Below are 27297 nucleotides of genomic sequence, written 5' to 3' on the forward strand. Positions count from 1 at the left end.
AAATCAGGCACTTTGCTTGATTGTTACACTACGCAGATTAAAATTTGCACTGAGATTTGAATCTAGAAATGCACAGTAAAGATAATATCAGCACGTTGCGATGGCCACAGGTTTCTTCCTCTTAATTTCTGTCAAGTAGCAACCTTTTTTTGTTAAACTTGAAAGACAGTTGTAAACAGCTGCTGCTCCCCTTCAAAGTCCATATATTTTTATTGTTTTGTACTGAGCTCCTCTTCAGGGATGAACATGCCATGCAGGTCAAGATGCAAATCAGCGCTAATTGAAGCACGGCCAAGTTCTTTAAAGGTCTTTGCATCAAGTACAAGTAAAAAGGAAGATTTCTTGGCATCAGTAGAAATGATGGAAGAAAGTAGAACACCTGAAAAAAAGACTCCAAATGTAAGCTTCAACGTATTACACATTTGGCGATCTTGTTAAAGTATTTATTTTACAAAATGCTTTCAGCCGCAAATCGACACCGCGGACAGGATTTTACAGCCGTGCTCGCCCCAAGGCTGGAAAATCCCACCCGAGGTCGACAGATCTTTGCATGGTCCGTGTCCCGCCTGTTATGATTCCTGTGGCAGGCGGGACAGGAAAATTCCGTCCCATGTCTGTATGGTGCGCAATTAAAATAGCAAATACTGAAAAAATACTACAAATTCTGAAAAAACTCAGCAGGTCCTGAAGCATCTGAGGAGAGAGAAACAGAGTTAACGAGTGAAGTCTAACAGTGCATTGCTCATTCCTCGTAGCCCCTTTGGGATTAAGACCCAGTCAGACAGCCTGCTGACAGGATTCTCGGATCCGACAGGGGAATTTTCCAACGGAATTCCTGAAGCCAGACAGAAAATAAGCACACGTCTATGTCACTATGCTGTAAAAACAAGCATTTTGAAAAATGCACAATCAGAATCCACAATTAGATTCTAATTTCCACAATTAGAATCATAAAATCCCAACAGTGCAGAAGGAGGCCATCTGGCCCATTGAGGTTGCACTGACATCAATCCCATCCACGCCTCATCCCTTTAACCCCACAGATTTATCCTGCTAGTCGCTCTGACTCTAGGAGGCAATTTAGCATGGTCAATCAATCTAACCCGCACATCTTTGGACTGTGGGAGGAGACTGGAGCGTCTGAAGGAAACCCACACAGACAAGGAGAATGTGCACACTCCACACAGATAGTCAACCAAGGCTGGAATTGAACTCGGGTCCCTGGTGCTGTTAGGCAGCAGTGCTAACCTCTGTGCCATGACTCATAGCAGATGAACTTCCCCTTGTGGAAGACTCATTTCTGGGAAAGACAGATCACCACGCAACCTATCTTGGAGAAAATGTTTTTTTAGCTGCTTGACTCTGGACTTTCACAACCACAGCTGTTATTTTTACTTTGGTCTTGCCCTGTACCCCTTTCTTTACCTTACCCCTCTTTTATTGTGTAAGTGCAAAAGGGGCTTTGCAAACTTCTATTCCATGTTTTGTGCATGTATGAACTAATCCTTCTATTTTAACTTGCCTCGAGTCTGTGTGTGAATTATTTATAGATGATTGGAACATTCTAAATTTAAGATCTGGGGGAAATACTTATAAAAGGGGAAAATCAAAAATCAAAAGCATCTTTCTGTTTATGGACAGGTAGAATCATTGTAGAATCCTACAGTGCACAATGAGGTTGTTCGGCCCATCGAGTTTGCGCCGGCCACAATCCCAACCAGGCCCTATCCCCATAACCTCGTGCATTTATGAGGTTAGTTCCCCTGACACTAAGGGGCAATTTAACCACCTAACCTGCACATCTTTGGACTGTGGGAGGAAACCGGAGCACCCAGAGGACATCCATGCAGACATGGGGAGAATGTGAAAATTCCACACAGTGACCCAAGCCGGGAATCAAACCCGGGTCCTTGGCGCTGGGAGGCAGCAGTGCTAATCACTGTGCCACCATGCTGCCCCTAAAGCTTGTTGTGAGCTTGGCAAGGTCTCAGACCATTGGCAAGCTTTAACTGCAAATTTGAATACAAATTTTCACCGTGGTGGGATTTGAACCTGAGTAATATGCTGGCTCTCTGGATTACTAGTCCAGCAACAAAACCACAACACCACCGTCTCCCTGAGAGGAGAAATTAGAGCTGTTTAAATCAATACACCTCCTTAAAGGATCCGATATCCCATTTCCAAGTTTTATGGGCTAATGTTATGGCCATTACCAGGGCCTGGATCACCGCTGGAGCATCCCAGGCAAGGTGAATGAGCAGAATCGCTGGGATCAGTCAGGGAGGCTGTAGGGATGATAAAAGAAGAAGGCTTTGTTGTCAAAGATTTTTTTTTCCCCTCCATCGTTCATGGGTTGTAGGTATCGCTGGCTGGGCCAGCATTCATTGCCCATCCGTGAGGACATTGAAGAGATAACCACATCACTGAGGATCTGGAGTCACATGTAGGCCAGACCAGACCAGGTAAGGAAGGTCGATTTCCTTCCCTAAAAGGACATTAGTGAACTAGATGGGTTTTTATAACAATTGACTTTTAATTCCAGAGTTAAAATTAATTTTTGCCCTTCACATGTATAAATCCAGCTCCATTTCCAATGTACCAATCGATTTCAGATCTATTCTACATATACATCATTGTATAAAATCATTCTTTATCTTTAATTTGTCTTACTGTTTTGTACTTTGATCACAAAATTACTTAATTAAGGATTAGGTCAATCTTATATTTTTCTTGCTTGCTTTATTGTGTAAGTTTAAATTTGCATTGAACTTGGACTTCATTCCGGGGGAGGTGAGGTCAGGAACTGGGAAGGTGATGCGTTCACCACTCGACACTTTCCTGCCCTATTAGATGCCATCCACCTCCCGGTCTATTCTGTTGTGGCATTGAACTCCACCCTCTATGCCCCTCAGGTCCCTGTTGTGCTGAGATGGATGATCTAACTGGCTGACGGAGTAGGCTCGATGGGCTGAATTGCCTACTTGTGTTCCGTTGTTCCTGGAACCTTCTCCTAATACTTGTATTAACTGCTGCCATTGTGGAGCTGCTTTGGGTTAAGGGAAACTTACCGTCATCTTCATCTTTAGCTTCTGGAGCTTTGACAAACACTGGTTCTGCTGGCCAGCAATTTTCTTCTCTCCACTCAAGGCAGCGTCTGGTCTGAATGTCACATTTCAATATCTGGAAGAAGATACTTCATTTACAACAGCGTGCAGAGGTAATGGAGCCCTAATAAAACATTTTCCATATCAAATTAATAAACCTTACAGCAAAAAACCCCAGCAAAATAGGAAATATTCAGACTATCCAACTCCAAAAATAGACAGTGAATGGACTGAATCAATTCTGTACAGAAACATTTATACCAGTCCGCTTGTTAATACTTGATAGTTGGACACACAGAATGAATGCTGCAGCTTAAAGGTTTCGCTTCACCCCACTGTAACACTACATTCTGCTCTCTCTTGTTTCTTTCTCTGTGAGTGGTATGCTTTGTTTGTACAGAGCATAAAAAACAATACTTTTCATTGAATGTTAATACATGTGACAATAATAAATCAAAAAAGACCATCCTTAAAATGTGAGAAGGTGGAAATCTGACGCATGGGAGAACATGACTATCCTCTTGGCACCTGGAGGAATGAAATGGTCAGGCTCGCTAACTCAATCTGGTTCTTCACATTTGGCTTTCATATAATTTCTGTCTCCTACCAGCACTGAACCGACACCGAGAATTGTAAACAGTTAGGCAAATAAGGTTAGACAAAAATCTGCATTACCATTTGTAATTCTCGTGGAGTTTGAAGCAGTGCAAATGAAAATAAACTCTGTTTTACATTCAAGGACAGAAATCTTCTTCTGAAACCTTCCTTATGGCGGGCAGGCCAAATGATAGATTGTATAATTAAGTGACAAAAACATTATGCTCATTGGGGTTATGCTTTGAAGTACCAAAACTCAGATAATTATGAAGCTTATTAAAAATACAGGTAATCCTAGAAATATCTTTGCGTGGCCCGCCAAAGATTTTCAAGTCTGCTGATAACACCACTGTAGTGGGTTGGATCTTAAACAATAACGAGATGGTGAACAGGAATGATTTAGAGAATCTGGTGAACTGATGTAATGACAATAATCTCTTCCTCAATGTCAACAAAATGAAAGAGATTGTCATCAACTTCAGAAAGCATAATGGAGAACATGTCCCTGTCTACATCAATGCAGACAAAGTAGAATGATTGAGAGCTTCAAGTTTTTAGGTGTCCAGATCACCAATAACCTGTCCTGGTCCTCCAATGCTGACACAAAAAGGAAAGCCCACCAACATCTCTACTTCCCCAGAAAACTAAGGAAGTTTGGCATGTCAGCTACGACTCTCACCAACTTTTACAGATGCACCATAGAAAGCATTCTTTCTGGTTGTATCACAGCTTGGTATGGCTCCTGCTCTGCCCAAGACCACAAGAAACTACAAAAATTATGAACGTAGCCCAATCCATCATGCAAACAAACCTCCAATCCATTGCTTCTGTCTACACTTCCCACTGTCTCGGAAAAGTACCCAGCATAATTAAGGATCCCCCACACTCCAGATATACTCTATTCCACATCAAATATCTGAGGTCACATGCCACCCGACTCAAGAACAGCTTCTTTCCTGCTGCTGTCAGACTTTTGAATGGACCTACATCGCATTACATTGATCTTTTTCTACACCCTAGCCACAACTGTAACACTACATTCTGCACTCTCTTCTTTCCTTCTCTTTGAACGGTATATTTTGTCTGTATAGTGCACAAGAAATAATATTTTTCACTGTATACAAATACTTGTGACAATAATAAATCAAATCAAAATCAAAGCAAGGGAAAACGTACTCGTGCAGTGAATAAATGGAAACTTGTCCATCACCTCAACATTAACATTCACACAGGATGGACAATCAACTTTAGAGCAAACTCACATCCCTTCCTTAAAGACAAATCAACCCCTCCCAATTAGATCTCCTGAGAAACCACGTCCACATGTAGTTGCCATGGTCCCTGTTGAGACAGATAAGTAAAGGGCAAAGCTTTGCTGGAGTGTTTGCAGTTGCAGATGATAGATCAGTCTCAACACATATTGTTAAAGGCACAAATCAACTCAAAATCATCCCATTTGTAAAAATCAAAAATTGTAGCCAGTTGTGAAGAAACTACAAGTAACTCAGTGCTCAGCACATTCTCCAATTCATGTTTGCCCACCTCATGTATATATTTAATATTCTACCTTTGTCGGAATTGGTTGCCAATGAACTCCAGGTGCATAAATATATCTATACTTGAGGCCATTGTAATCATAATTTATTCGAGGTAGTTCCAAAGCTGAAAAACAAATATGTTGTGAAATTTATTACAGTTAAGTTATACAGCAAATATATAGTTAATAATAATTGAATGTTAGAATATACAGATGAAGCATCAATTTCATGTTATTTTGTTTATCTATGCATCTTTGTGCTTGGGGAAAGCCAATTTGTACTCTCAAAGCCACTCCATTACTACCTGATTGTGAACAGGTTGGCCCAGATTTTCACTCCCAAGTGAGCCGGGAAATTTCCCAACTTGCTGCAGTCACCACGAGAGAAACTCTTCAGGACGGTGGGATCTTTCTAGGGTGTGGGACAGAGCCAGTTCGGCTTCCGAGATGCCCTTTGGGCCACATAGCATCCTACAGCGCAGAAGGAAGCTATTTGGCCCATCGAGTCTGCACCAACAACGACCCCATCCAGGCCCTATCCCGTAACCCCACATACTTATCCCACTAGTCGTCCTAACACTAAGGGCCGTTTTGCATGGCCAATCAATCTAACTTTCTGGAGTACTGTGTACATTATTGGTCTTCTTATTTAAGGAAGGATATAAATGTGTGGAAGCAATTCAGAGAAGGTTTACTCATCTAAAAACTGGAATTAGCAGGTTGTATTATGAGGAAAAGGTGCACAAATTAACTTGCATCCACTGAAGTTTAGAAGAGTAAGAGGTGACTTGATTGAAACACACAAGATCCTGAGAGGTTTTGACAGGATGGATGTGGAAAGGATGCTTCCTCATGTGGGAGAATCGAGAAACTTGGGTCACTGTTTAAAAACAAGGAGTCATCCAGTTTTGACAGAAATTAGGAGAATGTTTTACTCTCAGAGGGGCAAGTCTCTGGAATTCTCTCCCTTAAAAACCAGCAGAAGCAGAGTCTTTCAATGGTTTTAAGACAGAAGTAGATAGATTTTGCATGAGCAAGGGGTTGATGGGTTATTGGGGGTGAGCAGAAATGTGGAGTTGAAGTTACTTTCAGATCAGCCATGATCTTATTGCATGGTGAAGCAGACTTGGGGTGGGCTGAATGGCCTACTCCTGGTCCTAATTCATATGTTCTAAACGCTCTGAGCCGAGAAGAAAGGATGTGCATTTATACAATATACTATCACAGCTCCAATATTTTCAAGCAGTCAACAAATACCTCAGAGAATCAGTCACTCCTATCCTGTGAGCCACTTTGCCCAAACTGTACTAGTTAATTCATTTATTGTGATGACAGCTGGAAAAAATGTTAACCAGGACATTGGAAGGATCAAACCACACTTCTTTGTAGAATCCACCTGGATCAGTAGAGCCAGGAGAGCAGCTCTGACCAACAGCCATAAAATATCAATCTAGGTTTTGTGCCGAAGTCATGAAAAACCCGAAATCTTCTCACTTTGATTAACTCTATGATATTGGTTGCACTCTGCCACCTTCTGTCAGGATAAGACTGTGATCTTACGTTTGCTCTGAAGTTCAGATAATTCTGTGTTTGGACGCCTCAGGGAGGGATACCAGTTGGGGGAAAAGCATTGAGTGAAGGATCAGAAGTCCACCTGCAGGAAACCAGTTTGCAACTGAGCCAGCCCAAGCAAGAAGCCTTGGTGTTGAAATAGTGGTAAATCTTCCCTGGAGTTCTGTGTCTGTGAGGAGATTGCTGGGGTAAAAGGAACATTTTTCTGGTGTTTCTATTAATATCTTTCCTACCTTTTTGACTAATGTAATACAATTACTTTTTCTTGTTTAATAAACATTTAATGCTTTGTATTAAAAGTATGCTGACAGACTCTAATGAATGTTTCCAGTAATTGAAAAAAAAATGGCGGTCAAAGAAAAGAAAGTTAGGATCTATCAAGCTGTAGCAAGTAACTCACCTCCTGACTCCCCAAAGCCTACCATCTACAAGGCACAAGTCAGGAGTGTGATGGAATACTCCGTAACTGCCTGGATGGGTGCAGCTCCAACAACACTCAAGAAGCATGACACCATCCAGGATAAAGCAGCTCGCTTGATTGGCACCACACCTATAAACATTCAACCTCTCCACCACTGACGCTTAGTAGCAGCAGTATGTACTATCTACAAAATGCACTGCAGCAGTTCACCAAAGATCCTTAAACAGCACCTTCCAAACTCACAATCACTTCCATCTAGAAGGACAATGGCAACAGATACATGGGAACATCAACACTCGCAAGTTCCCCTCCAAGCCACTCACCATCCTGACTTGGAAATATATCACCATTCCTCCGCAGTCCCTGGGTCAAAATCCTGGAATTCCCTCCCTAACGGCACTGTGGGTCAACCCTGCAGCAATTCAAAAAGGCAGCTCACCACTACCTTCTCAAGGGCAACTAGGGATAGGCAATAAATGCTGGCCAGGCAGCGATGCCCAAGTCCCATGAATGAATAAAAAAGCTACATTTTACTTTGGGGTCTGAATTGTCCAGTATTATCAACTGGGACTGGAACAAAATATACCATATAAATGCAAATTATTGTTTTTACCTTCAAATAACACTTCTGGCTTGCAGTACACATATTCATCTTTTTCCTTCAGTGCATACGCCGTTGTATCTTGAAGTTTGACCATATTCACACCCATATCTGTGTTCTGTAAAGATAATGAACACTTAGAAAGGAGTTTTCCTTGCATTTCTTCCCTTTAAGCCTAATTCCAAAGGCAAGTAGCTCATTCCAGCATTTCCTATTTTTAATTAAATTTCCGGCATTTCCATTCATTTGCTTTTGAAATAATTTTCTTATCAAATGCTGTGCTAAACATTGGAATCACATGGGTGATTCCACCATGAAGCTTAGTCAACCCAGCACACACACTTTTCACAATTTCCTTTCCGATAAATTTAATGCACAAAACAAATTTACTAAAATTTACAGAGATTTACAACACCACTGCAGTGGCATTAGTATCTTTACTGCAACAGTATTTCTTTAAGTCACTTCATCCCTCCTATGCCATGTCCAGTCAATTCCTTCCGCATGTCTCGCATCATCCCTATCCCATTCTTTCTCCACATCTGCTTAAATATAGACCAGTGTATAATAATTAATTGCAAGATACAGTAATGCACCAAATAAAGATCCTTCCCATCATTTACAGGGAGGTGATTGCCTCGTGATATTATTGCTATATCATTAATCCAGAAACCCAGCTAATGTTCTGGGGACCCAGGCTCGAATCCCACCATGGCAGGTGGTGGAATTTGAATTCAATAAAAAATATATGGAATTAAGAACCTACTGATGACAATGAAACCATTTCGAAGAAGACCATCTGGTTCACTGATGTCCTTTGGGGAAGGAAATCTGCTGTCCTTACCTGGTTTGGCCTACATGTGATTCCAGAGCCACAGCAATGTGGTTGACTCTCAACTGCATTCTGAAATGGTCTAACAAACAACTCACCTGTTAAAGAAGGCCACTCACCACCACAGCAACTAGGGAACGGGCAATAAATGCTGGCCGGCCAGCAAAGCCCATCCGTCACAAATGAATATAAAAAAAAATGCCTGATCCTTATGTGTTCCTGATCCAGGTCAGTTCATTAGTGGGAGGGTCTACGCTCAATTTGTGCAGGCATTGGCCCACTGCCAAATTGATGGGATCCTTCTTACATGTCCCAGGTCAATGCCTTAATTAGGCAACAGTCCCCTCAAGCATATAAATTAGAGGCACCGTGCTTATTAAACTATCCTATTGAGCAATTAATCAGCAATGATTAACACATGCAATTGGGGCCCAGCTCAGTCAGACTATTCAATGGCTACCTCAGACCTCAGGGTCAATATTAACATTTTATTTTTGAGGTAACATTTCCCTGTGGAAGAAGGAGGATTAGAAATGCTCCCATGATCCAATCTCCACCTCCCAGTCCTTACAGATGGCCACTGTTGGCAAGGTAGGTCACCCTCTCGGGCAAATGGCTTGCACGATTACTCCATCAAGGCCTGAGAACTAATTTCTGCCAATTCACTGGAAGTCTTCTGCAACCAGAATGGGAATAGGCCCAGGTGAATTTTTACCCCGCTCGCTGACAAGAGTGCTCAGTAGCAGATGGAACCCAAGCACAAGCTTGCTTAATAACCTCTTGAACACTTGGTATGCCTGGTGGAAATTACAGCCAGAAATTAGGCGGCTTTTTGTTGCTGCGTGATTTGAGTAGGAAATTTGTGAGTCAACTTTAAATGAGAACAGGGAGTATGTTTCGCATTCATTCTGTCCCCTGCTGGCTTGATCCCTGTTCCAGGCCATAGTTGACACGGAATTCTCCGGCATTGCCCGTGGCCTGGATTATCTGTTCCTGCTGCAGTGGACGGCGATTTGGCTGAGTGCCAAATTCTCCACTCTCGCTGGCAGTACCAGGTGTGGGCATGGTGGTGGTGGTGCGTGGGGGACTGGACAATTCTGGTCAGTGTTGCCTTTCTGAGCTATGAAATTCCTCACCTTAATAAGCACAAACAGACCCATTCCCCCAAAAAGGTAGCCTCAACAAATTCAGTTCCCAGGAGAGATGTTGAAAAGTTTTCCAACTTGGAGAGGTTTTGCATGAGATAACTTCAATGTAATCATGTCAGAGTTGCTTTTACATTGTTTTTCTTTTAAAGCTTGCAACATAGAGAAACAAAGTCCCACTTTATTGCGCTGGAACCCAGTGTGGTTACTGAGAATAAGCAGCACATGTTTTCTGAGAACTGTTTGATTGATTAACCAGTTTTACTACTGAGTTCTCCGTGCAATCCTAACTTGTTGTAGGGAAATGGCTGAATTTTTTACCTTGTCATATTCCACGGGGATTGCAAATCTCTTGCAGGATGGAAGACTTAAGCTTTTGCCATGTGCTTCAAATTCACAGTCAGACAAAGTTACGTTCTTTAAATAGAACAGTTGGTACAAACTGTTGTCTTCATATGCAATGATATCAAAGACAACGTGATTGTCTTCCTCATATGCATTGACGTGATGGTAAACGACCAATGCATCCGTGTAGAACTTTGTGGGCAAATGTTTCTTTGTTTTTTTGTCTATGATGTGAATATAAGTCTGAAAAACATAGAATTGATATCATCGTTAATTCAAGAAAAATCAACGGAAATGCTTTCTGCTGTTTCTCTGGACAGCCTCATGCCTCGGAACAAGTTTTGAATTTAACTATATGTGGAATTTGAACTAACAATCTAAGGCAGTATAATACTAAAGGATAGCTAGGTTATCATAAAGATGGATGATTCATTAAATTCTTCCTGTGTCACTGAATGTATAGATCTTATAAAATTACATGTATTTTTTGATTTTGACTTTAGGTTGTTTGGCCACGCTAAATTGCCCTTTTGTGTCAGGGGGATTAGCAAGGTAAATACGTGGGGTTACGGGAATAGGGCCCAGGTGGGATTGCTGTTGATGTGGGCTGGGTGGGCCAAGTGACCTTTATCTGCACTGTAGAGATTCTAATGGATACTATGGATAGAATGTCACATACCAGGTGAAACCCAGTTCACCAGTGAACCGAAGGGCAGAGCAGAGCTCACTTGAGAATCCAGATCTAGATCACGCCCGGGAACCCTGGAGCAGAAATTTACTTAGTTTTAGCCATCTTCCCCTTCCATGCCTACAACCCCACCACCCCCATACAAATTCCCTTTATAAAGTTTGTGGTCACTACTCTCTCAGCCTCTAAGCTTGCACGGTGTACATAGCTGTTCCCCCAGCAGCACTGGCACTTCCATTGTTACGCAATGAAGGGAATCTCAAGGCAGTAGCAATGGCACTTACTCACTATGGTCCTGGAGTTTTAAAAGATGTTGGATAAAGTACCACATAATAGATTTGTTTGTACAATTGAAGCACATGGGATTAAAGGGGCAATTCCTGTGTGGGTGTGAGATTAGCCGAAAGAAAGCAGAGAGGTAGTGAGTGATTTTTTTCTTTAGATTCAAGGATGGTGAGCAATGGTCTCCCCATCGTAAAGACAATGCAAGTTAAATGTAAATTAACTGTGAATTAAATTAAATTTTATGTGGGCTGTATTTGAGACCTGGAGGAGTGTACTTACCATGTACAATATATAGAGTCATTGTCATACAGTGCAGAAAAGGTCCTTCAGCCTGAACCTGCATTAACAATAACTACCGCTATAGGCATGCTAATCCCATTTTGCTGCACTTGTCCCATATCCTTTAATGTTATGATATTTCAAATGCTCATCCAAATATCTTTTAAAAGTTGTAAAGTTTCCAACCTCCGCTACTTACTCAGGCAGTGCATTCCAGATTCTCACCACCCTCCGAGGGAAAAAGTTATTTTCTCAAATCCCCTCTGAAATTCCTGCCCCTTATCCTAAAACTCGTGATGGGCCTTTCAACCAAGGAGAACAGCTGTTCCCTACTCACCCTGTCCGTACCTCTCATTTAGGCAGAACCTTATCAACCTGATGCAGGTTTGGAGATGAGAGTGTGGAGAAATGCAGAAATTTCAATGTCAGGTTATCGAGCTGGCAAATTCCTATCTCCAAGCAATTTTGCTCGACCTTGCACTGACACTGACTGGCATGGTCTATCCCTCTTGCAGGACAAGTAACTAATTAAAATAATTGAAGTGTCCATGGAAACAAATTGATTTATTATTGTCACGTCCTATCAGCATACAGTGAAAAGCATTGTTTCTTGCGCACTATATAGGTGAAGCATACCGTACATAGAGAAGGAGAGCATACAGAATGTAGGTTACAGTCATAGCTAGGGTGTAGAGAAAGATCAACTTAATATGAGGTAGGTCCATTCAAAAGTCTGATGGCAGCAGGGAAGAAGCTGCTCTTGAATTGGTAGCACTGTAGAGACTTCTTACTGCAGCCAAAGTCCTAAAGGTGCCCAGAGATGGCCTGCTGGCAGAGTCCTGACAGGCCTCCTTTAACTCTCCTCTTTCCCAGAGTCTTGGGTGCCTGAGGGTCTCAGTTGCAGGCCATCCTGTGGAGGAGTCTGTGGTCTCCCACCTGCATCGGCACATCTACCTCTCTGATGGGGTTGCCAATTGTCCACAGCCTCAGGTGGCCACCCTGCCTGCCTGCCAAATGTACCTGCCATTCCCATTTGGATGGCACTGCTGGAGGTGGGCAAGACATAATGGGCACCATAGGGGTTAGGTCCCCCAGTATGGGCTTGACACTCGAGAACCTTCTAACTTTGAGAAGCTTCTGATCATGTTTCAAAATCAGGCTATAAATTTCAAAATGGAATGGGTAACAACCCAAGAGTCGTAGTACTTGAAATCTGCTAGCTTAAATCGAAGTAAGTTATTCATCTTTGTGGTTATCAAGAGTGTGTTGGGTCCATAAAACATCCATTTACTTTATCTGGAGTACAATAAAAAATAAGATTACCTTGTTGTTTGGTTGCCATGTCAGACAGCTGGCCCAGTTCACTCCTTTGAAGTAGGCTGTAGCCATTTTAAGTACATCCAGTTTAAGCGGCTGTTCGATGAAGATAATGTAGTTTTCCGTCATACCAAAACTGTGGTAGTAACTGGGTTGGAGGAGCGAGTGACAAGGGACGGAACATAATATTTCACAATTTTTAAAACACGTGTCCTTTTTGTCATCTGTTTGTTCTAAAATAAAGGAATAGTTACCAAATTGCAGCAAATCACAACTTTCAAAGCTAACATTGCTACTTCATAATCTGCAAAGTAATGGGAGAAAAGTCCCCAGAAAAGAAGGTGGCAATGGCTTGGTACAGCTCCGTCAGGGAGGCCAAGCTGCTCCGGCAACAAACACTACTTACATGAAACCTCTAGTGTGGAGCTATAGATAACAGCGATGGTAGAGGCCAATTTCATAGAATCATAGAATCTTGCAGTGCAGAAGGAGGCCATTTGGCCCATCGAGTCTGCACCAACCACAGTCCCACCCAGAACCTATTCCAGGGCCTTCAGCCAAGCATGGGGCCTGGGAGTTTAGTTACCTTGCTGTGATTATGTCTGTTCCTTGCACCCTGCACTGGATCTTAAAGATCCTGGCTGGTCAGCGAGCTACCATTTCCCATTGCTGCCCTCCCCACTGATCCCCAAACAACACGACAACCACCTAGTTGTCCTAGGGATTGTGAATGATGTCTTCAGCTCATTAATAATATCTTGATGGGGCCATCAGCCTCATTAGACAAGTGCAGCTTGTGATACACCAGGATCACACTGCGATATGAGTGCAGCCCAATTTTTGAACCTCAACGTAGCTATCTGGAGTGCAGCAATGAGTCAACTTGGTTAATGCGCTTCCTTCAATGGACACCATTCGTTCAGCTAGAACAAAGAAAATTACAACACAGGAACAGGCCCTTTGGCCCTCCAAGCCTGCACTGACCATGCTGCCTGTCTGAACTGAAAGCCCCTACCCTTCTGGGGACCATATCCCTCTATTCCTATCCTATTCATGTATTTATCCAGGTGCCCCTTAAAAGTCATTATCATATCTGCAAGATAATGTAGCCTTTGCTGGCAAAGGCAGTATTTATTACCCAAAGCTAATTATCCTTGCGAAGGTGATGGGTGAGCCTGCAAAACAACGATAACTGAACTGCAAATATAATCCATTGACTGCACAGCACTCAGGGACAGCCTAAGGATATTACAATGTGCTAGCTGAATGCAAGTAGATTCTTTACTTATATTTCCTGGGGTTCTTTTTAGCCAAAGTAACCTTTTCTTCTCAATCAGTCCTCAATTTTTCTTTAAGTTTTATTATTGTCACAAGTAAGCTTCAATTAACACTGCAATGAAGTTACTGTGAAAAATCCCTGAGTTCCACACTCTTGTGCCTGTTCGGGTACACTGAGGGAGAATTTAGCATGGCCAATGCATCTAACTAGCACGTCTTTCGGACTGTGGGCGGAAACCAGAGCTCCCGGAGGGAACCCATGCAGACATGGGGAGAACGTGCAGGCTTCGCACAGACAGTGACCCAAGCCGTGAATCGAACCCAGGTCCCTGGCGCTGTGAGGCAGCTGTGCTAACCACTCTGCTACCATGCCGTCCTGATATAAATAAATAATTAGAACTTCAAGTCGTGATATGTTGTTAAAATGGAATATTTCACAACGTTTTGAACATGGAATAATTATTCAGTAATAACTGAGCTAAAAGGACTTTGATTCGGACTCCAGCTTCTACAGCTGCAACACAGTGAGGGGCACTACATTGGTTCCCCTGTCCCTGGCAACTGGTGAGGAGTAGGGTGGTGGGAGGGGGAGAGAGATGAGACAAGCCAGAGAACCCAGATATGCTCAATAACCCTTGTCCTGTCAGATGCTATTTCTTCAAGACATTATCTATTTTAAGAAATTGATAAAACACTTTGCCGAAAGGAATTATCAATATCCCACTGAACAAAATGTGCAAACTAAAACCAAACCAATTTTTCAGACTTCCCCAGATATCAACATCATGGGGGTCGCCATTGACCAGAAACTGAACTGGACAAGTCGTACAAATACTGTGGCTGCAAAAACAGATCAGAGGCTGGGAATCCTGCAACTTCTAATTTAATTCTTGACTCTCCAAATCCTGTTCACCATCTACAATGCACAAATCAGGAGTGTGTTGGAAAACCCCTTACTTGCTTGGATGAGTGCAGCTCCAAAAACATAAGGTGTTCTACACCACCCAGGACAAAGAGGCCACTTGATTGGCATCCCATCTGCTACCTTAAACATTCCCTCCCTCCACCACCGACACACGATGGCAGTAGTATGTACCATCTAAAAGATGGACCACTGCAATTCACCAAGGTTCTTTCCACAGTACCTTCCAACCCGTGACCTCCACTACCTTGAAGGAAAGGCATGGGAACACCAACATCTTCAAGTTCCCCTGTAAGTCACACTCCGTCCTAACTTGGAACTATATCACTGCGTCATAATCCTGAAACTCCCTCACTAACAGCATTGTGGGGGTACCTACGCCACATGGACTGCTGCAGTTCAAGCAGGCAGCTCACCACCATCTTCTCGAGGACAATTAGGTATGAGCAATAAATGGTGACCTACCCACATCCCTTGAATGAATGTTAAAACAACAGACAAATCTCGATCAGAAAAGGTTCATGGGAATAGTTCCTGGGATGAGGAAATTTACTTATGAAGAGATGTTAGAGACATTAGAAATATTTTCCTTCAAGAAAAGAAAGTGGAGACTACATTTAACAGAGGTATTCAAAATCATGAGGTTCTGGAGAGAGAGTAGATAGGAAGAAACTATTCCCACGAGTGAAAGGACCAATGAGAAGGCACAGGTTTAAACTAATTTATAAAAGAAACAAAAGCCATACAAGAAAAAATTTCTTCACGCAGCAAATGATCAGGGCTGTAAACGTAAGGCCTGAGATTGTGGTGGGGTTAGGTTCAATTGAAGCATTTAAGGACAATTATCCAAAAAGAAAAAATGTGCACAGTTAGGGAGAGAGGGACTGGCACTGGATGAGTTTCTCATTCTAAGAGCTGGTGCAGACATGATGGGCCAAATGGCCTCCCTCCGTGCTGTTACAATTTTTGTGATCCATTACCTGGCTTGATATTTGGTATCTTCACAATCAGGTACTTTGTTTTGCCTTTCTCAGCTATAGAGGTGCCCATATTGTAAGTGTTTCCATTCCTATCATAATGTGGATGAGACGTCGCCAGGTTCAGAGGAAGATATTTTCTGTAGTCAACCTATATAAATAGGCCAAAAGTAAATTAAGCCAATCTTCACCTCTGAAGATGCACTGTCAATTACTGTTTCAAAACACACACCTCTTTATTATCGTGCACTTGGGACACTGTTTTAGTATAAGTTCAAGTGGAGGTTAATAGAAGATTAAAGAAATTAAAAATTAAACTATCTATAAAGATTCTGACAACAAAAGTGATGGCGCATGGTGCTAGGTATTGTCCCATGAAACCAAAGGGATACAGACATAAAAGACTGAGTAGTGGTGAAATTTGCAGCCTTCCAGAAGGATTCCAATTGTCTTCCTACTTCTCTGCTATTTTTCAAGGCTCTAATATGTCTGTACCACATTATAACACCTGTAAGAGTGAAGTTTAGGCCTTTCCTCATAGGGAGGATGAGACATTCTAAGGGCTGACTCAGCTCAAGCACAGTGGATTTGTTTACTGGCAACTGGCTGACTTAACAGTGGTATTAACCGCTCAGAAGTTCACCAGATTGATTCCGGGAATTCAAGGGTTGACGTAGGGAGAGAGATTAAATAGTTTGGGCTTGTACTCGATGGAGTTTAGAAGGATGAGAGGATCTGATAGGGTTGTATGAAATTTTAAAAGGAATTGATAAAGTAAATGTAGACCAAATGTTTCCTCTTCTGGGGCAATCTAGAACAAGTGGTCACAGGTATAGTTGAGAGGCGGTAGATTTAACACTGAGATGAGAGGAACTACTTCTCACAAAGGGTGGTGAATTTTGTGGAACTCACTGCCCCATAGCGCAGTGGAGTCTGAATCATTGGTTTCAAGAAGGAGATAGATATATTCCTAACAAAAGAAGGGATATGAGGAACAGGTAGGGAGATGGATTTGAGACCAGGGAGAGATCGGCCATGATCTGATTGAATGGTGGAGCAGGCTCGAAGTGCTGAATTTGCCTACTTCTGCTCTTAATTCCTATGTTACTATGTGAACAGGATATGGAAGTGGACAGCCTAGCGGACAGTGGATGTCTCTGCTTTGACAAAGGGTCATCTGGATTCGAAATGACGGCTCCTTTTTCTCCTTACAGATGCTGCCAGACCTGCTGAGATTTTCCAGCATTTTCTCTTTTGGTTTCAGATTTCAGCATCCACAGTAATTTGCTTTTAGCCTAGACACCCTCCCTTCCAGACAATAGTGTGCAATGTCAATGGGGCTAAAAGCTTTAATTCAGGAGGAAGGTGAAAATGCCTGATCAATTGATGCAACAAAAAGTCATCTAAAATACTTAATTGTTGAATACACGTTTGTATCATTTCTTTGTAAACACAACTATTCACTGAGCTGTAAACTAGAAATCCAGCAATGCTGTGGCTGTATAGGGCATTGGTGAGGCCGCAGCTGGAGTACTGTGCGCAGTTTTGGGCGCCGTACTTGCGCAAGGATATTTTGGCCTTGGAGGGAGTGCAGAGGAGGTTTACTAGGCTGATGCCAGAATTGAGGGGGTTGAGCTATGAGGAGAGGCTGAATAAATTAGGCTTGTACTCGTTAGAGTTTAGAAGAATGAGGGGAGATCTCATTGAGACGTGTAAGATGATGAATGGGATGGATAGGATAGAGGTGGAGAGACTCTTCCCGCTCAGAAGGGATAGTAGGACTAGGGGGCACAGCCTCAAGATAAAGGGGGGGCGGTTTAGAACGGAGTTGAGGAGGAACTTCTTCACTCAAAGGGTGGTGAATCTCTGGAATTCTCTGCCCGTTGAAGTGGTGGAGGCTACCTCGCTAAATATTTTTAAGACGCGGGTTGATGGGTTTTTGATAAGAGAGGGGATTAAGGGTTACGGGGAGAGGGCAGGAATGTGGAACTGAGCCAAGACAGATCAGCCATGATCTTATTGAATGGCGGGGCAGGCTCGAAGGGCTAGATGGCCTACTCCTGCTCCTATTTCTTATGTTCTTATGTTCTTATGTAAACTAGGCTTGTACTCGTTAGAGTTTAGAAGAATGAGGGGAGATCTCATTGAGACGTATAAGATGATGAATGGGATGGATAGGATAGAGGTGGAGAGGCTCTTCCCGCTCAGAAAGGACAGTAGGACTAGGGGGCACAGCCTCAAGATAAAGGGGGGGCGGTTTAGAATGGAGTTGAGGAGGAACTTCTTCACTCAAAGGGTGGTGAATCTCTGGAATTCTCTGCCCGTTGAGGTGGTGGAGGCTGCCTCGCTAAATATTTTTAAGACGCGGGTTGATGGGTTTTTGATAAGCGAGGGGATTAAGGGTTATGGGGAGAGGGCGGGAATGTGGAACTGAGACACGACAGATCAGCCATGATCTTATTGAATGGCGGGGCAGGCTCGAAGGGCTGGATGGCCTACTCCTGCTCCTATTTCTTCTTATGTTCTTATGTTCAATAGAATCATAGAATCCTTACAATGCAGGAGGAAGCCCTTCAATTGAGCCTGCATCCACACCAATCCCACCCAGGTCCTATCCCCACATTTAACCTGCTAATCTCCCTGACGCTAAGGGACAATTCAGCATGGCCAATCCACCTAACTAGCACATATTTGGACTATGGGAGCACCCAGAGGAAACCCACTGCGCACAGACAGTCACCCGACGGTGGGATAGAGTTTCGTTTAAATTGATCTCACCTTATCCAATGTCTCAAGTGACCTAGGATCTATCTTCCTGATATAGTTGACCTCCGATGAAGCATAGTAGTCCCCACCATATTTAATTATATTGATCAAACAGTTATCAGTGAAATCGGGAATAACATGTGTGAGATAGGAAAATGCCCTGTAAAATAAAAACAGAGGCACGTTACTTGTTTATGTTCAATTCAGTTGTTTTCCATTTTGAGTCAGCGTACAATGAGAGCTGACATTACAAAAGAAGTGTTTCTGCAATGTTGGTGGAACTCAGGTGGATAAGCTATTTTGGTATGCACCTCGGTTGTTGAAAGAGGTCAGAGATGACACAATAAAAGCTTTGAACATAATTTTAAAATCTACCCTAAGCATGCAAATTTTTTCTGTGTGACTGGACAGCTGTTTAAGATGTGAAGGAAAGGCAAAATAGGCAACTTTTGTCTGTGATTTTAATGCAAATTGTGGCCAAACTGGATTAACTTAACAGTTATTTTTGAATAACTTACAGATTGGCCAGGTAAAAGGAGTTCAGTGGATGTAGAGTATTTGAGTCATCAGAAGTCATTCAATAATACATTTCACTGGAATAATTCAGGTGCATATATTTAGAGGGAGTATGGCAACATAGATTTGGTGGCAAATAAGAAATTAAAATAACAGGACTACTGGGTTTTGCTTGGAAGTGGTGTACCTCAAGGGAAGTATGGATCATTTTTTATTCTTGGTATGAACAGATAATTGGGATTGCCAGCAATACAGACTCAATTTGCTGATGACACACACACAGATGATCCAGAAAACAATAAGATGGCCATAAATGGAATGGACAAGAGATTAGAAGATGCAGTTTTATACACAGAGGATAAAATATTTTAGAGGAAAGGGAGAGAAAAAAATACAAAGAATGAATGTACATACTTGGTGCAAAAGCCCGTGAGGCTGTGGCGAGCAGAGATCGAAGGGTTCAAATAGAAAATTTCCTCAAAGTGCCAGTGTAGATAGATTAACCATAAATAGGACCTTGGTTTTTATAAGTAAGGACAGAGAATGCAGACTAACAGAGTAATGACGAATTTATATAAGTAACTGGGTTGGGCCACAATTCAGTGCAGTTGTGGACACTTTGTCATATCAAAGGCACTAAAGCCACTGATGCATTTATCACAAGTTTGTCAGATATATGAGAAACTCTAGTTTCTAGGAGGTATTTGGGGTACTAGTACCATTTACACTGGAACACAGAATATTCAATATTTAACCCAAGTTCTCAAAGATTTAATATTTTTAAAAATTATGCACAACTTCAATGGAGTGAAGAGGCAAAGATTATCTTCTCAAATTTGGAGTTAAAATCATCAACTTAAAACTATTGCTAAAGGAGATTAGGTTTTATAAGTAAGGACAGAGAATGGAAGAGCAATGATGAATTTATATAAATAACTTGCTTGGGCTACCGTTCGAGTGCTGTATGTGTGCAGCATTTATAGACATTTTCCCAATACCTTTGCCAGAGGCCATTTGTAAACACGGAATGCTTGCAAATGGGATTAGTTGAGTAGAACCTATTGCTTCCTTTAAGGGAAGTAGAATTAACATTAGAAGCAGAGAAAGACATTAGGCCATAGGGGAGAGTATAGAACAGTAAGATTAGTTTAAGATTGTTCCAGCAAAGAGCTGGCATGGCACAATGGCCTCCTTCTGTGTTGTACACTTCTGTAATTCTATGGTACAGTTTTATTTGATCATTAACATAATTAAGGAACATCAGTAATTCACTCTGTGCTTACTTGGAAAAGATATTCTTGCAAGGATCTGGGTAAGCCATTGTGCCAAACTCTGACACCACAATCCTATTGGCTTCTATGTTACTCTTGTAAGTATCGCTTTGGAGATACTTACTTCTGTACGATACCTCACCTAGATTTAAGAACATAAAAACCAGTCATCATTGTGATTAGCAGAAGTGCACTTTCAATTCTCCATTCTAGTCTAGGAAACTTAGAATTGGAGCTTTGTGATGTTCATCCACTTTTTAAAAAAAATCAAACAGTTGTAGGTTATGTAATCTGTTGAAATTGCACTACCTCAATTGGTTCAAACAGTAGTCCTACGTCTAATTAGCACATCTAATTCAGGATTGGAAATGACTGGGACTCATTACAGTACAGCTGAATGCGGGTAAATATATAGAGAATAATAATATGTTTGGAGTTAAAAATGTATTTTTAAAATCTGTATGTGGAATAAATGTCACTGCTTGATTCATCTCAGGGAGCATTCCATACTCCAACTAGGTGTCAGTCATTGACATCCCTTTCTTTTGGGTGTTGTGTTGGCGCCAGTTGCTGAATTAAGCTTCAGAGAGACAATTAACTCACGTATATAAGAATAGTTAAGGATAATGTCCCTCGCATGTATGGGACCCAGCACAGAATGTTCAGAGGATGATAGTTACAACACTTCTTCATCTTCTCAATTTTTCATCCCTCCTATTTTCACCTGAAACAAAAACACTGGCTTCTTTATAATTATATATTTTTTTAAACTTGATAAAAAGTAGAGAATTATGGAAAAGAACAGGACAGCAGGACAAATTGGATATCTTTATCAAAGAGCCAGCTGTATCATTGGAAATTCTCTACTCAACAAGGTTTTGGATGCGCCATCAATGAATATATTTAAGTATGGGATAGACAGATTTTTAGTCTCAGGTCTTATGGGGAACAGGCAGGAAAGTGAAACTGAAGTTCAGGATAAGCCATGATCCAACTGAATGGCAGAGGAAGTCGTTTTTTTTATTCGTTCATGGGACATGGGAATCGCTGGCTCACCAGCATTTATTGCTCATCACTAGTTTCCCTTGGAGGGCAGTTGAAAGTCAACCACCTTGCTGTGGCTCTGGAGTCACGCGTAGGCCAGACTGGCAAAGGCTAGTAGATTTCCTTCCCTAAAGGACATTAGTGAACTAGATAGGTTTTTCTGACAATCAACAGTCATCAGTAGATTCTTAATTTCAGAAATTTTTTATTCAATTCAGATTTCACCATCTGCCATGGTGGGATCTGAACCCGGGTCCCCAGGACATTAGCTGAGTTTCTAGATTAATAGTCTACCGATAACACCACAAGGCCATAATATGGTCTACTCCCATTCCTATTTCTCGTGTTCCTGGTCTAATAGCAGCCAAAAGGGAGGTTTACTTTCGCTATACGTCATCTATCATTTCACTTTTTAATTCTAAAGTCCGATACTTTCATTTCACTTGTGACATAAATCAGATCCCTCTTTTCTCATCTGCTGCTACCAGACAAAAACCAACTGTCAAGACTATCCACTCTTCTGCTGCTCTTGTCATGTTAGATAGGGTGGCACAGTAGTTAGCACAGCTGCCTCACAGTGCCAGGAACCTGGGTTCTATTCCAGCCTTGGGTGACTGTCTGTGTGGAGTCTGCAAGTTCTCCCAGTGTCTGCGTGCATTTCCTCCAGGTGCTCTTGTTTCCTCCCACACGCCAAAGACGGAGATGGATTGGCCATGTTAAATTGCCCCTTGGTGTCAGGGAGACTAGCAGGGTAAGTACGTGGGATGAAGGGGATTGGGCCTGGTTGGGACTATTGCTGCAGAAGGCTTGATGGGCTAAATGGCCTTCTTCACTGAAAATGTTTTTAAATTTTTGTCACAAGTCGGCTTGTATTAATACTGCAATGAAATTACTGTGAAAGTCCCCTAGTCGCTACACTCCAGCACCTATTTGTGTACACTGAGGGAGAACTTAGCACAGCCAATACATCCAACTAGCTCATCTTTCCGACAGTGGGAGGAAACCAGGGCACTGAGAGAAAACCCACACAGATACGGGGAGATCGTGCAGACTCTGCATTCTACTCTATAATTCTAGATGATCCAGTCATTGCTCTCACGACAACAGTGCAGACCTACAGAGAAATGAAATTCTCTTTCATTATCCAAATAAAACCTGCACCAAAAATCTTTGGAGGCAGTTCTTTACTTCAGAGGTTATTACACTGCACTGTTGCATGCGTGGAGAAAGGATGGTTAGTGACAAAATATCCATGAGAAACAAAATTGCATTCCCGAGACCACATCAAGTTACTGATGCTCAACAGTTTTCAAATCCAAATGAGTGAAATCTCTGTACAGCAGTGCCATGTGACAAACATTCTTCCGCCTGCTCCTTTTCCTTTATTGAAGACCATCAGTAATTTAGATTTGACAAATAGATTATGTGCCGGATGAGAAGTGCACACCTAATTAAATTGATGAACACTGTGCGGATGTCCATAACTGTCTTAATACTTATCGCTTTCACATTCAGAAGCAAGCAGTAACATACCATTTTCAAAAGTGAAACTGTGGAGCAGTGACATCCCGTCAAACCAATGGTTAAAGACAGTGTCCCCAATCTTGTGCATTCCTGGTCCATTTCGTATGAGTGTCCCGTGTAGCCATTGTGGAATCCGGCCTTTTCAAAATAAACACGGGTTAAAATGTATCTTTATTCACCACTCATGGTGCAGATTACAAATCAATGCAAGGTCAGTAATACCTTATGCACTTTAAGAAGCAGGACCTACTTGTACCTGAAAATATCAATGTTAAGGTTAAACATTACTTATTAGTCACAAGTAGGCTTCCATTCACACTGCAATGAAGTTACTGTGAAATTCGCCTAGTCAATGTCACAGTGCAGTAGAATCATAGAATCCCTATAGTGCAGAAAAAGACCATTCAGCCCATTGAGCCTCCACCGACAACAATCCACCAAGGGCCTATCCCCATAACCTGATGTATTTACCCCCCTAGTCCCCCTGTTATTAAAGTGCAATTTAGCATAGGCGCTCAATCTAACCTGCGAATCTAAGCACCTTTCCAAAGTGGAAACTTCAATTCAAATTTCACAAGAGATGTTGTTTTTATTTTCATTCCACCCTTAAAGTTACAAAGCCAATGCTCGTAATAGACTGGGCAAACCCGAGTCCATTCCCTCCTTGTTCCAAAAACCACATTCAAAAATCCAATTGAATCCAATTCAAGGTCCTCACAAGAGAGAGGAACAAGATCCAAGCTGGCATAAGGCATTACACCCCATCTTGGACATGATGGGGTGCAACACAGGTTGGCACGGTGGCCCAATGATTAGCACTGTTGCCTCACCATGCCAGCGACCTGGATTCAATTCCCAGCTTGAACCATTGCATGTGTGGAGTCTGCACGTTCTCCTCATGTCTGCCTGAGGTGTCTTCTCCATGTCTTCTCTGGGTGCTCCGGTTTCCTCCCATAGTCCAAAGGATATGCGGGTTAAGTGCATTGGCTATGCCAAATTCTTCCTCAGTGTACCTGAACAGGCGCCAGAGGACAGTAACTTCATAAAGAAAATTTTATTTATTAGTTACAAGTAAAGCTCATGTTAACGTGGCAATGAAATCACTGTGAAATTTCCCTAGTCACCACAGTCCGGCGCCTGTGCAGATCACTGCACCTAACCAGCATGTATTTTAGAATGTGGGAGGAAACTGGAGCACCTGGAAGAAACCCACACAGACATGTGGAGAACATGCAAACTCCACACAGACAGTAACCCAAGCCTTGAATCAGACCCTGGTCCCTGTTGCTGTGAGGCAGCAGGGCTAACCACTGTGCCACCCCTAAAATCAGTGGCAGAGCAGGCTCAAAGGACCTACTCCTATTTTCTAAAACCAGCATGTGCCAAAACCCAGGATCTTTAGATCTTCAGTCTAACGCTCTCCCAATTGAGCTATTTCGGCTTAGCTATATTGTAGTGTTAATGCATTTGTGACACTAATAAATTTTTAAAAAGTTTGAAAGCCAATGCTCAGAATGGATTGGGTAGACCCAAATGCATTCCTTTCTTACTCCAAAAAACCAAACTCAAAAATCCAGTTCAAGGTCCCCCACAGGAGGGAGAAGATCCAAGCTGACAGAATAAACCCGTCTTGGGCTTGCTCTGACGTTTTGATCTTAGCCAAAAGGTTCTAAATCTAAAAGAAGCACTGCCATCAAATCAGAATTATGGAAGTCGAGCTCACAATGCATAATGATAAAAAGAAACTCGTTACATAACATCGTTAGATCAATATGTGTGTGTGTCTGTGTCTCTGTGAGATTTATTACCCCCACAAAAAAAGTATAAATATTGCAGAATCCGAGGCATTGGTTCTGCCCAGATTTAAAAGCAAGCTCGGGGGGAAAGAAAACAAGATACAAAAAAAACTTAACCCAACTTCGAAGCGGGTGTTGACAAGCACGCACCGACGAGCAACAAGTGAAGTCAACTTCCCCAAACTTTGTGCTTGCGATACAGTTGCAGTTTCACTCTGGAGTGAAGGGGATATAATCTTCCTTGGAGCGGGGCTGAATCTCACATAGCGGGTGGGGGGGGGGGGGGCATTTTGGTCTCCCATTATGTCTACACTCCTCGCACCCCTGCTATGAAATGCCCAAAATAAACACACTCCCCCCATCCCCTTTTATTAAACCAGTTTTTGGTCCTGGCTGTTGTACGTACGGAGTTCTCACAGAGAGCAACAAATTAGCAAAGTCCCAGTTACTTTTCTAACAGGACACACAGGGACAATAATGTTGCAGGGTTTGATCGAACCCAGTTACCCCGGGGATTTACAACTGGGGCATTTTAAAACGCCATGGCTTTATTCTGATCTTGCAATAAGAAGTTGCCATTAAACGAAACAGCTACCAACAATGCTAGGTTATACCGTAAAGAGCTGTAACTCTCACCTTGAATTTCTGCTTTGACTGGCTCTGGATTTTCCCTTTTATTTCCTGTGAAGAGCGATTGCATTGTGACAGCAGCAACAGGGTACGAGTTCTCTTAGTGTCTGCATTACCCAGCTCTCTCTCTCTCTGGAAATAGGGCTATCAGTCTCACTAAAAGAGCGCCACCAAACTGTGGAGTTTAAAAAATCTGCTTTCATGCACTGATTTCCTAATGTGGAGGAAAAGGCAAAGCACAGCTGATAACAGTCCCGTGCTAAGTGAAAGCACGCACTAAAAACTTGCTTTCCGCCCATATTAAACCACGGAATCCCTGCAGACCAGCAGGAGCCCATTCCACCCACTACAACTCTGAGGAAGGGTCATCCAGACTCGAAACGTTAACCCTATTCTCTCTCCCCACAAATGCTGTCAGACCCGCTGAGATTTTCCAGCATTTTCTGTTTTTGTGTCACCCACCACACCCCTAACCCCGCACATTGACCCGCAGGCTATTCCACCTAACCTACGCAGCGTTGGAGTCTAAGAATGCAGGGGCAGCACAGTGGTTAGCACTGCTGCTGTGCATCACCAGGAACCTGGGTTCAATTCAGGTCTGGGGTGAATGTGTGGAGGTCGCACGTTCTTAGGAATAGCCTGCTGGTGAATGTGCCCGGTTATGCGTGTGGTGGGTGACACAAAAACAGAAAATGCTGGAAAATCTCAGTGGGTCTGGCAGCGTTTGTGGAGAGAGAATAGGGCTAACGTTTCCATGTATGTGTGGGTTTCCTCTGGGTGCTCCGATTTCCTCCCACAGTCCAAAGATGTGTGGGTTATTTGGATTGGCCATGCTAAATTGTCCCTTTGTATCCCAAGATATTAGGGGGATTTGTGGGCTAAATACTTGGGATTCAGGGAACAGGTCTGGGTGGGATCGCCCCTTACTGTCAGGGGGATTATGTGGATAGGGCTTGGATGAGATTTTTGTTATGCAATTTTGGTGGGCCAAATGGCCTCCTTCTGCACTGTAGGGATTCTTTGATTTTATGACGAAGTGGCAATTTAGCATGACCAATCTACCCAACCTACACATCATTGGACTAAGGAAGGAAACCGGAGAACCAGAGGAAATCCACATAGTGAAAGGAAGATTTACAAACTCCACACAGACAGTCTCGCAAGGCCTGAATGGAACTCAGGTCCTTTGCACTGGGAGGCAGCAGTGCTAACCAGTGTGCAGAGTTTTCTTTCTGTCACACTTTATTCCTACCACCAATTTCAAATTGTCATGCCCAATTTTAAGAAGAAGTTTTACATAAAAGTCTTGTTTAGAACAGGTACTTCTAACACTCAACTAACAACAATCTTGCTGATTTTCCAGCACCAACTCACTAGGCCGAATGGCCTCTCCTGTGCCGCTCTGACTTCTTACCCCGATCCTATCAAATTTCCAAACCCATTGCTTTAAATATTAGAGAAATAATTGTTGAGATGTCAAAATTCCTGCTTACAGAAAGATTGCTTCCAAACTAACCTGCACGATTTGAAAAACCCTGAAGGTTCTGGTACAACAAGCAGTGTTAGAACAGCTAAAATAAGAAAAAGTTGTTTACTTCCCAGTGTCTCTGATGTCTGTCACTTTAAAAGATTTGCCTGTGACCACCACAAATACTCCACACGGATTCTCCAGCTGGAAAGCAGAGCAGTGGAGATGAGCATTGTTCAAGTTCCTTATTTGATACACAATAAACGATGGCACTCTGAACAGGAGCAGTAGTTGAGTGATTATGCTGACATATAATAGTGCTGTCAACCCTCCAGGATTGAAGACCACTGCAATGTGTAATCCTGGAGAAACACCATAGGGA

General features: G+C 42.4%; 1 protein-coding gene across 1 annotated transcript; it reads right to left on the reverse strand.

Moving 5' to 3' along the window:
- Positions 1–25559, reverse strand: LOC145342518 (beta,beta-carotene 15,15'-dioxygenase-like). The gene is made up of 11 exons (XM_080188079.1): positions 25454–25559; positions 23031–23159; positions 20466–20595; positions 18679–18826; positions 15904–16051; positions 12730–12956; positions 10131–10397; positions 7845–7950; positions 5269–5363; positions 3069–3180; positions 1–379 (listed from the first exon to the last, which is right to left on the reverse strand). Exons 1-11 carry the CDS (start codon positions 25515–25517, stop codon positions 210–212), a joined length of 1596 nt encoding a protein of 531 aa, XP_080044205.1. The 5' UTR covers positions 25518–25559; the 3' UTR covers positions 1–209.
- Between the last annotated feature and the right edge of the window lie 1738 nt (positions 25560–27297).

Source organism: Carcharhinus amblyrhynchos, chromosome 4 (genome assembly GCF_965287045.1).
Source record: "Carcharhinus amblyrhynchos chromosome 4, sCarAmb.v2.hapA, whole genome shotgun sequence".
NCBI lineage: Eukaryota > Metazoa > Chordata > Chondrichthyes > Carcharhiniformes > Carcharhinidae > Carcharhinus > Carcharhinus amblyrhynchos.

Coding starts and splice junctions, on each gene's coding strand:
- LOC145342518 (XM_080188079.1), bottom strand. CDS start 25,517: ATGCAATCGCTCTTCACAGGAAATAAAAGGGAAAATCCAGAGCCAGTC. Junction 18,827..20,465: donor TGCAAGAATATCTTTTCCAA/GTAAGCACAGAG, acceptor TTTATTTTACAG/GGCATTTTCCTATCTCACAC. Junction 380..3,068: donor AGCTAAAGATGAAGATGACG/GTAAGTTTCCCT, acceptor TCTTTTTTTCAG/GTGTTCTACTTTCTTCCATC.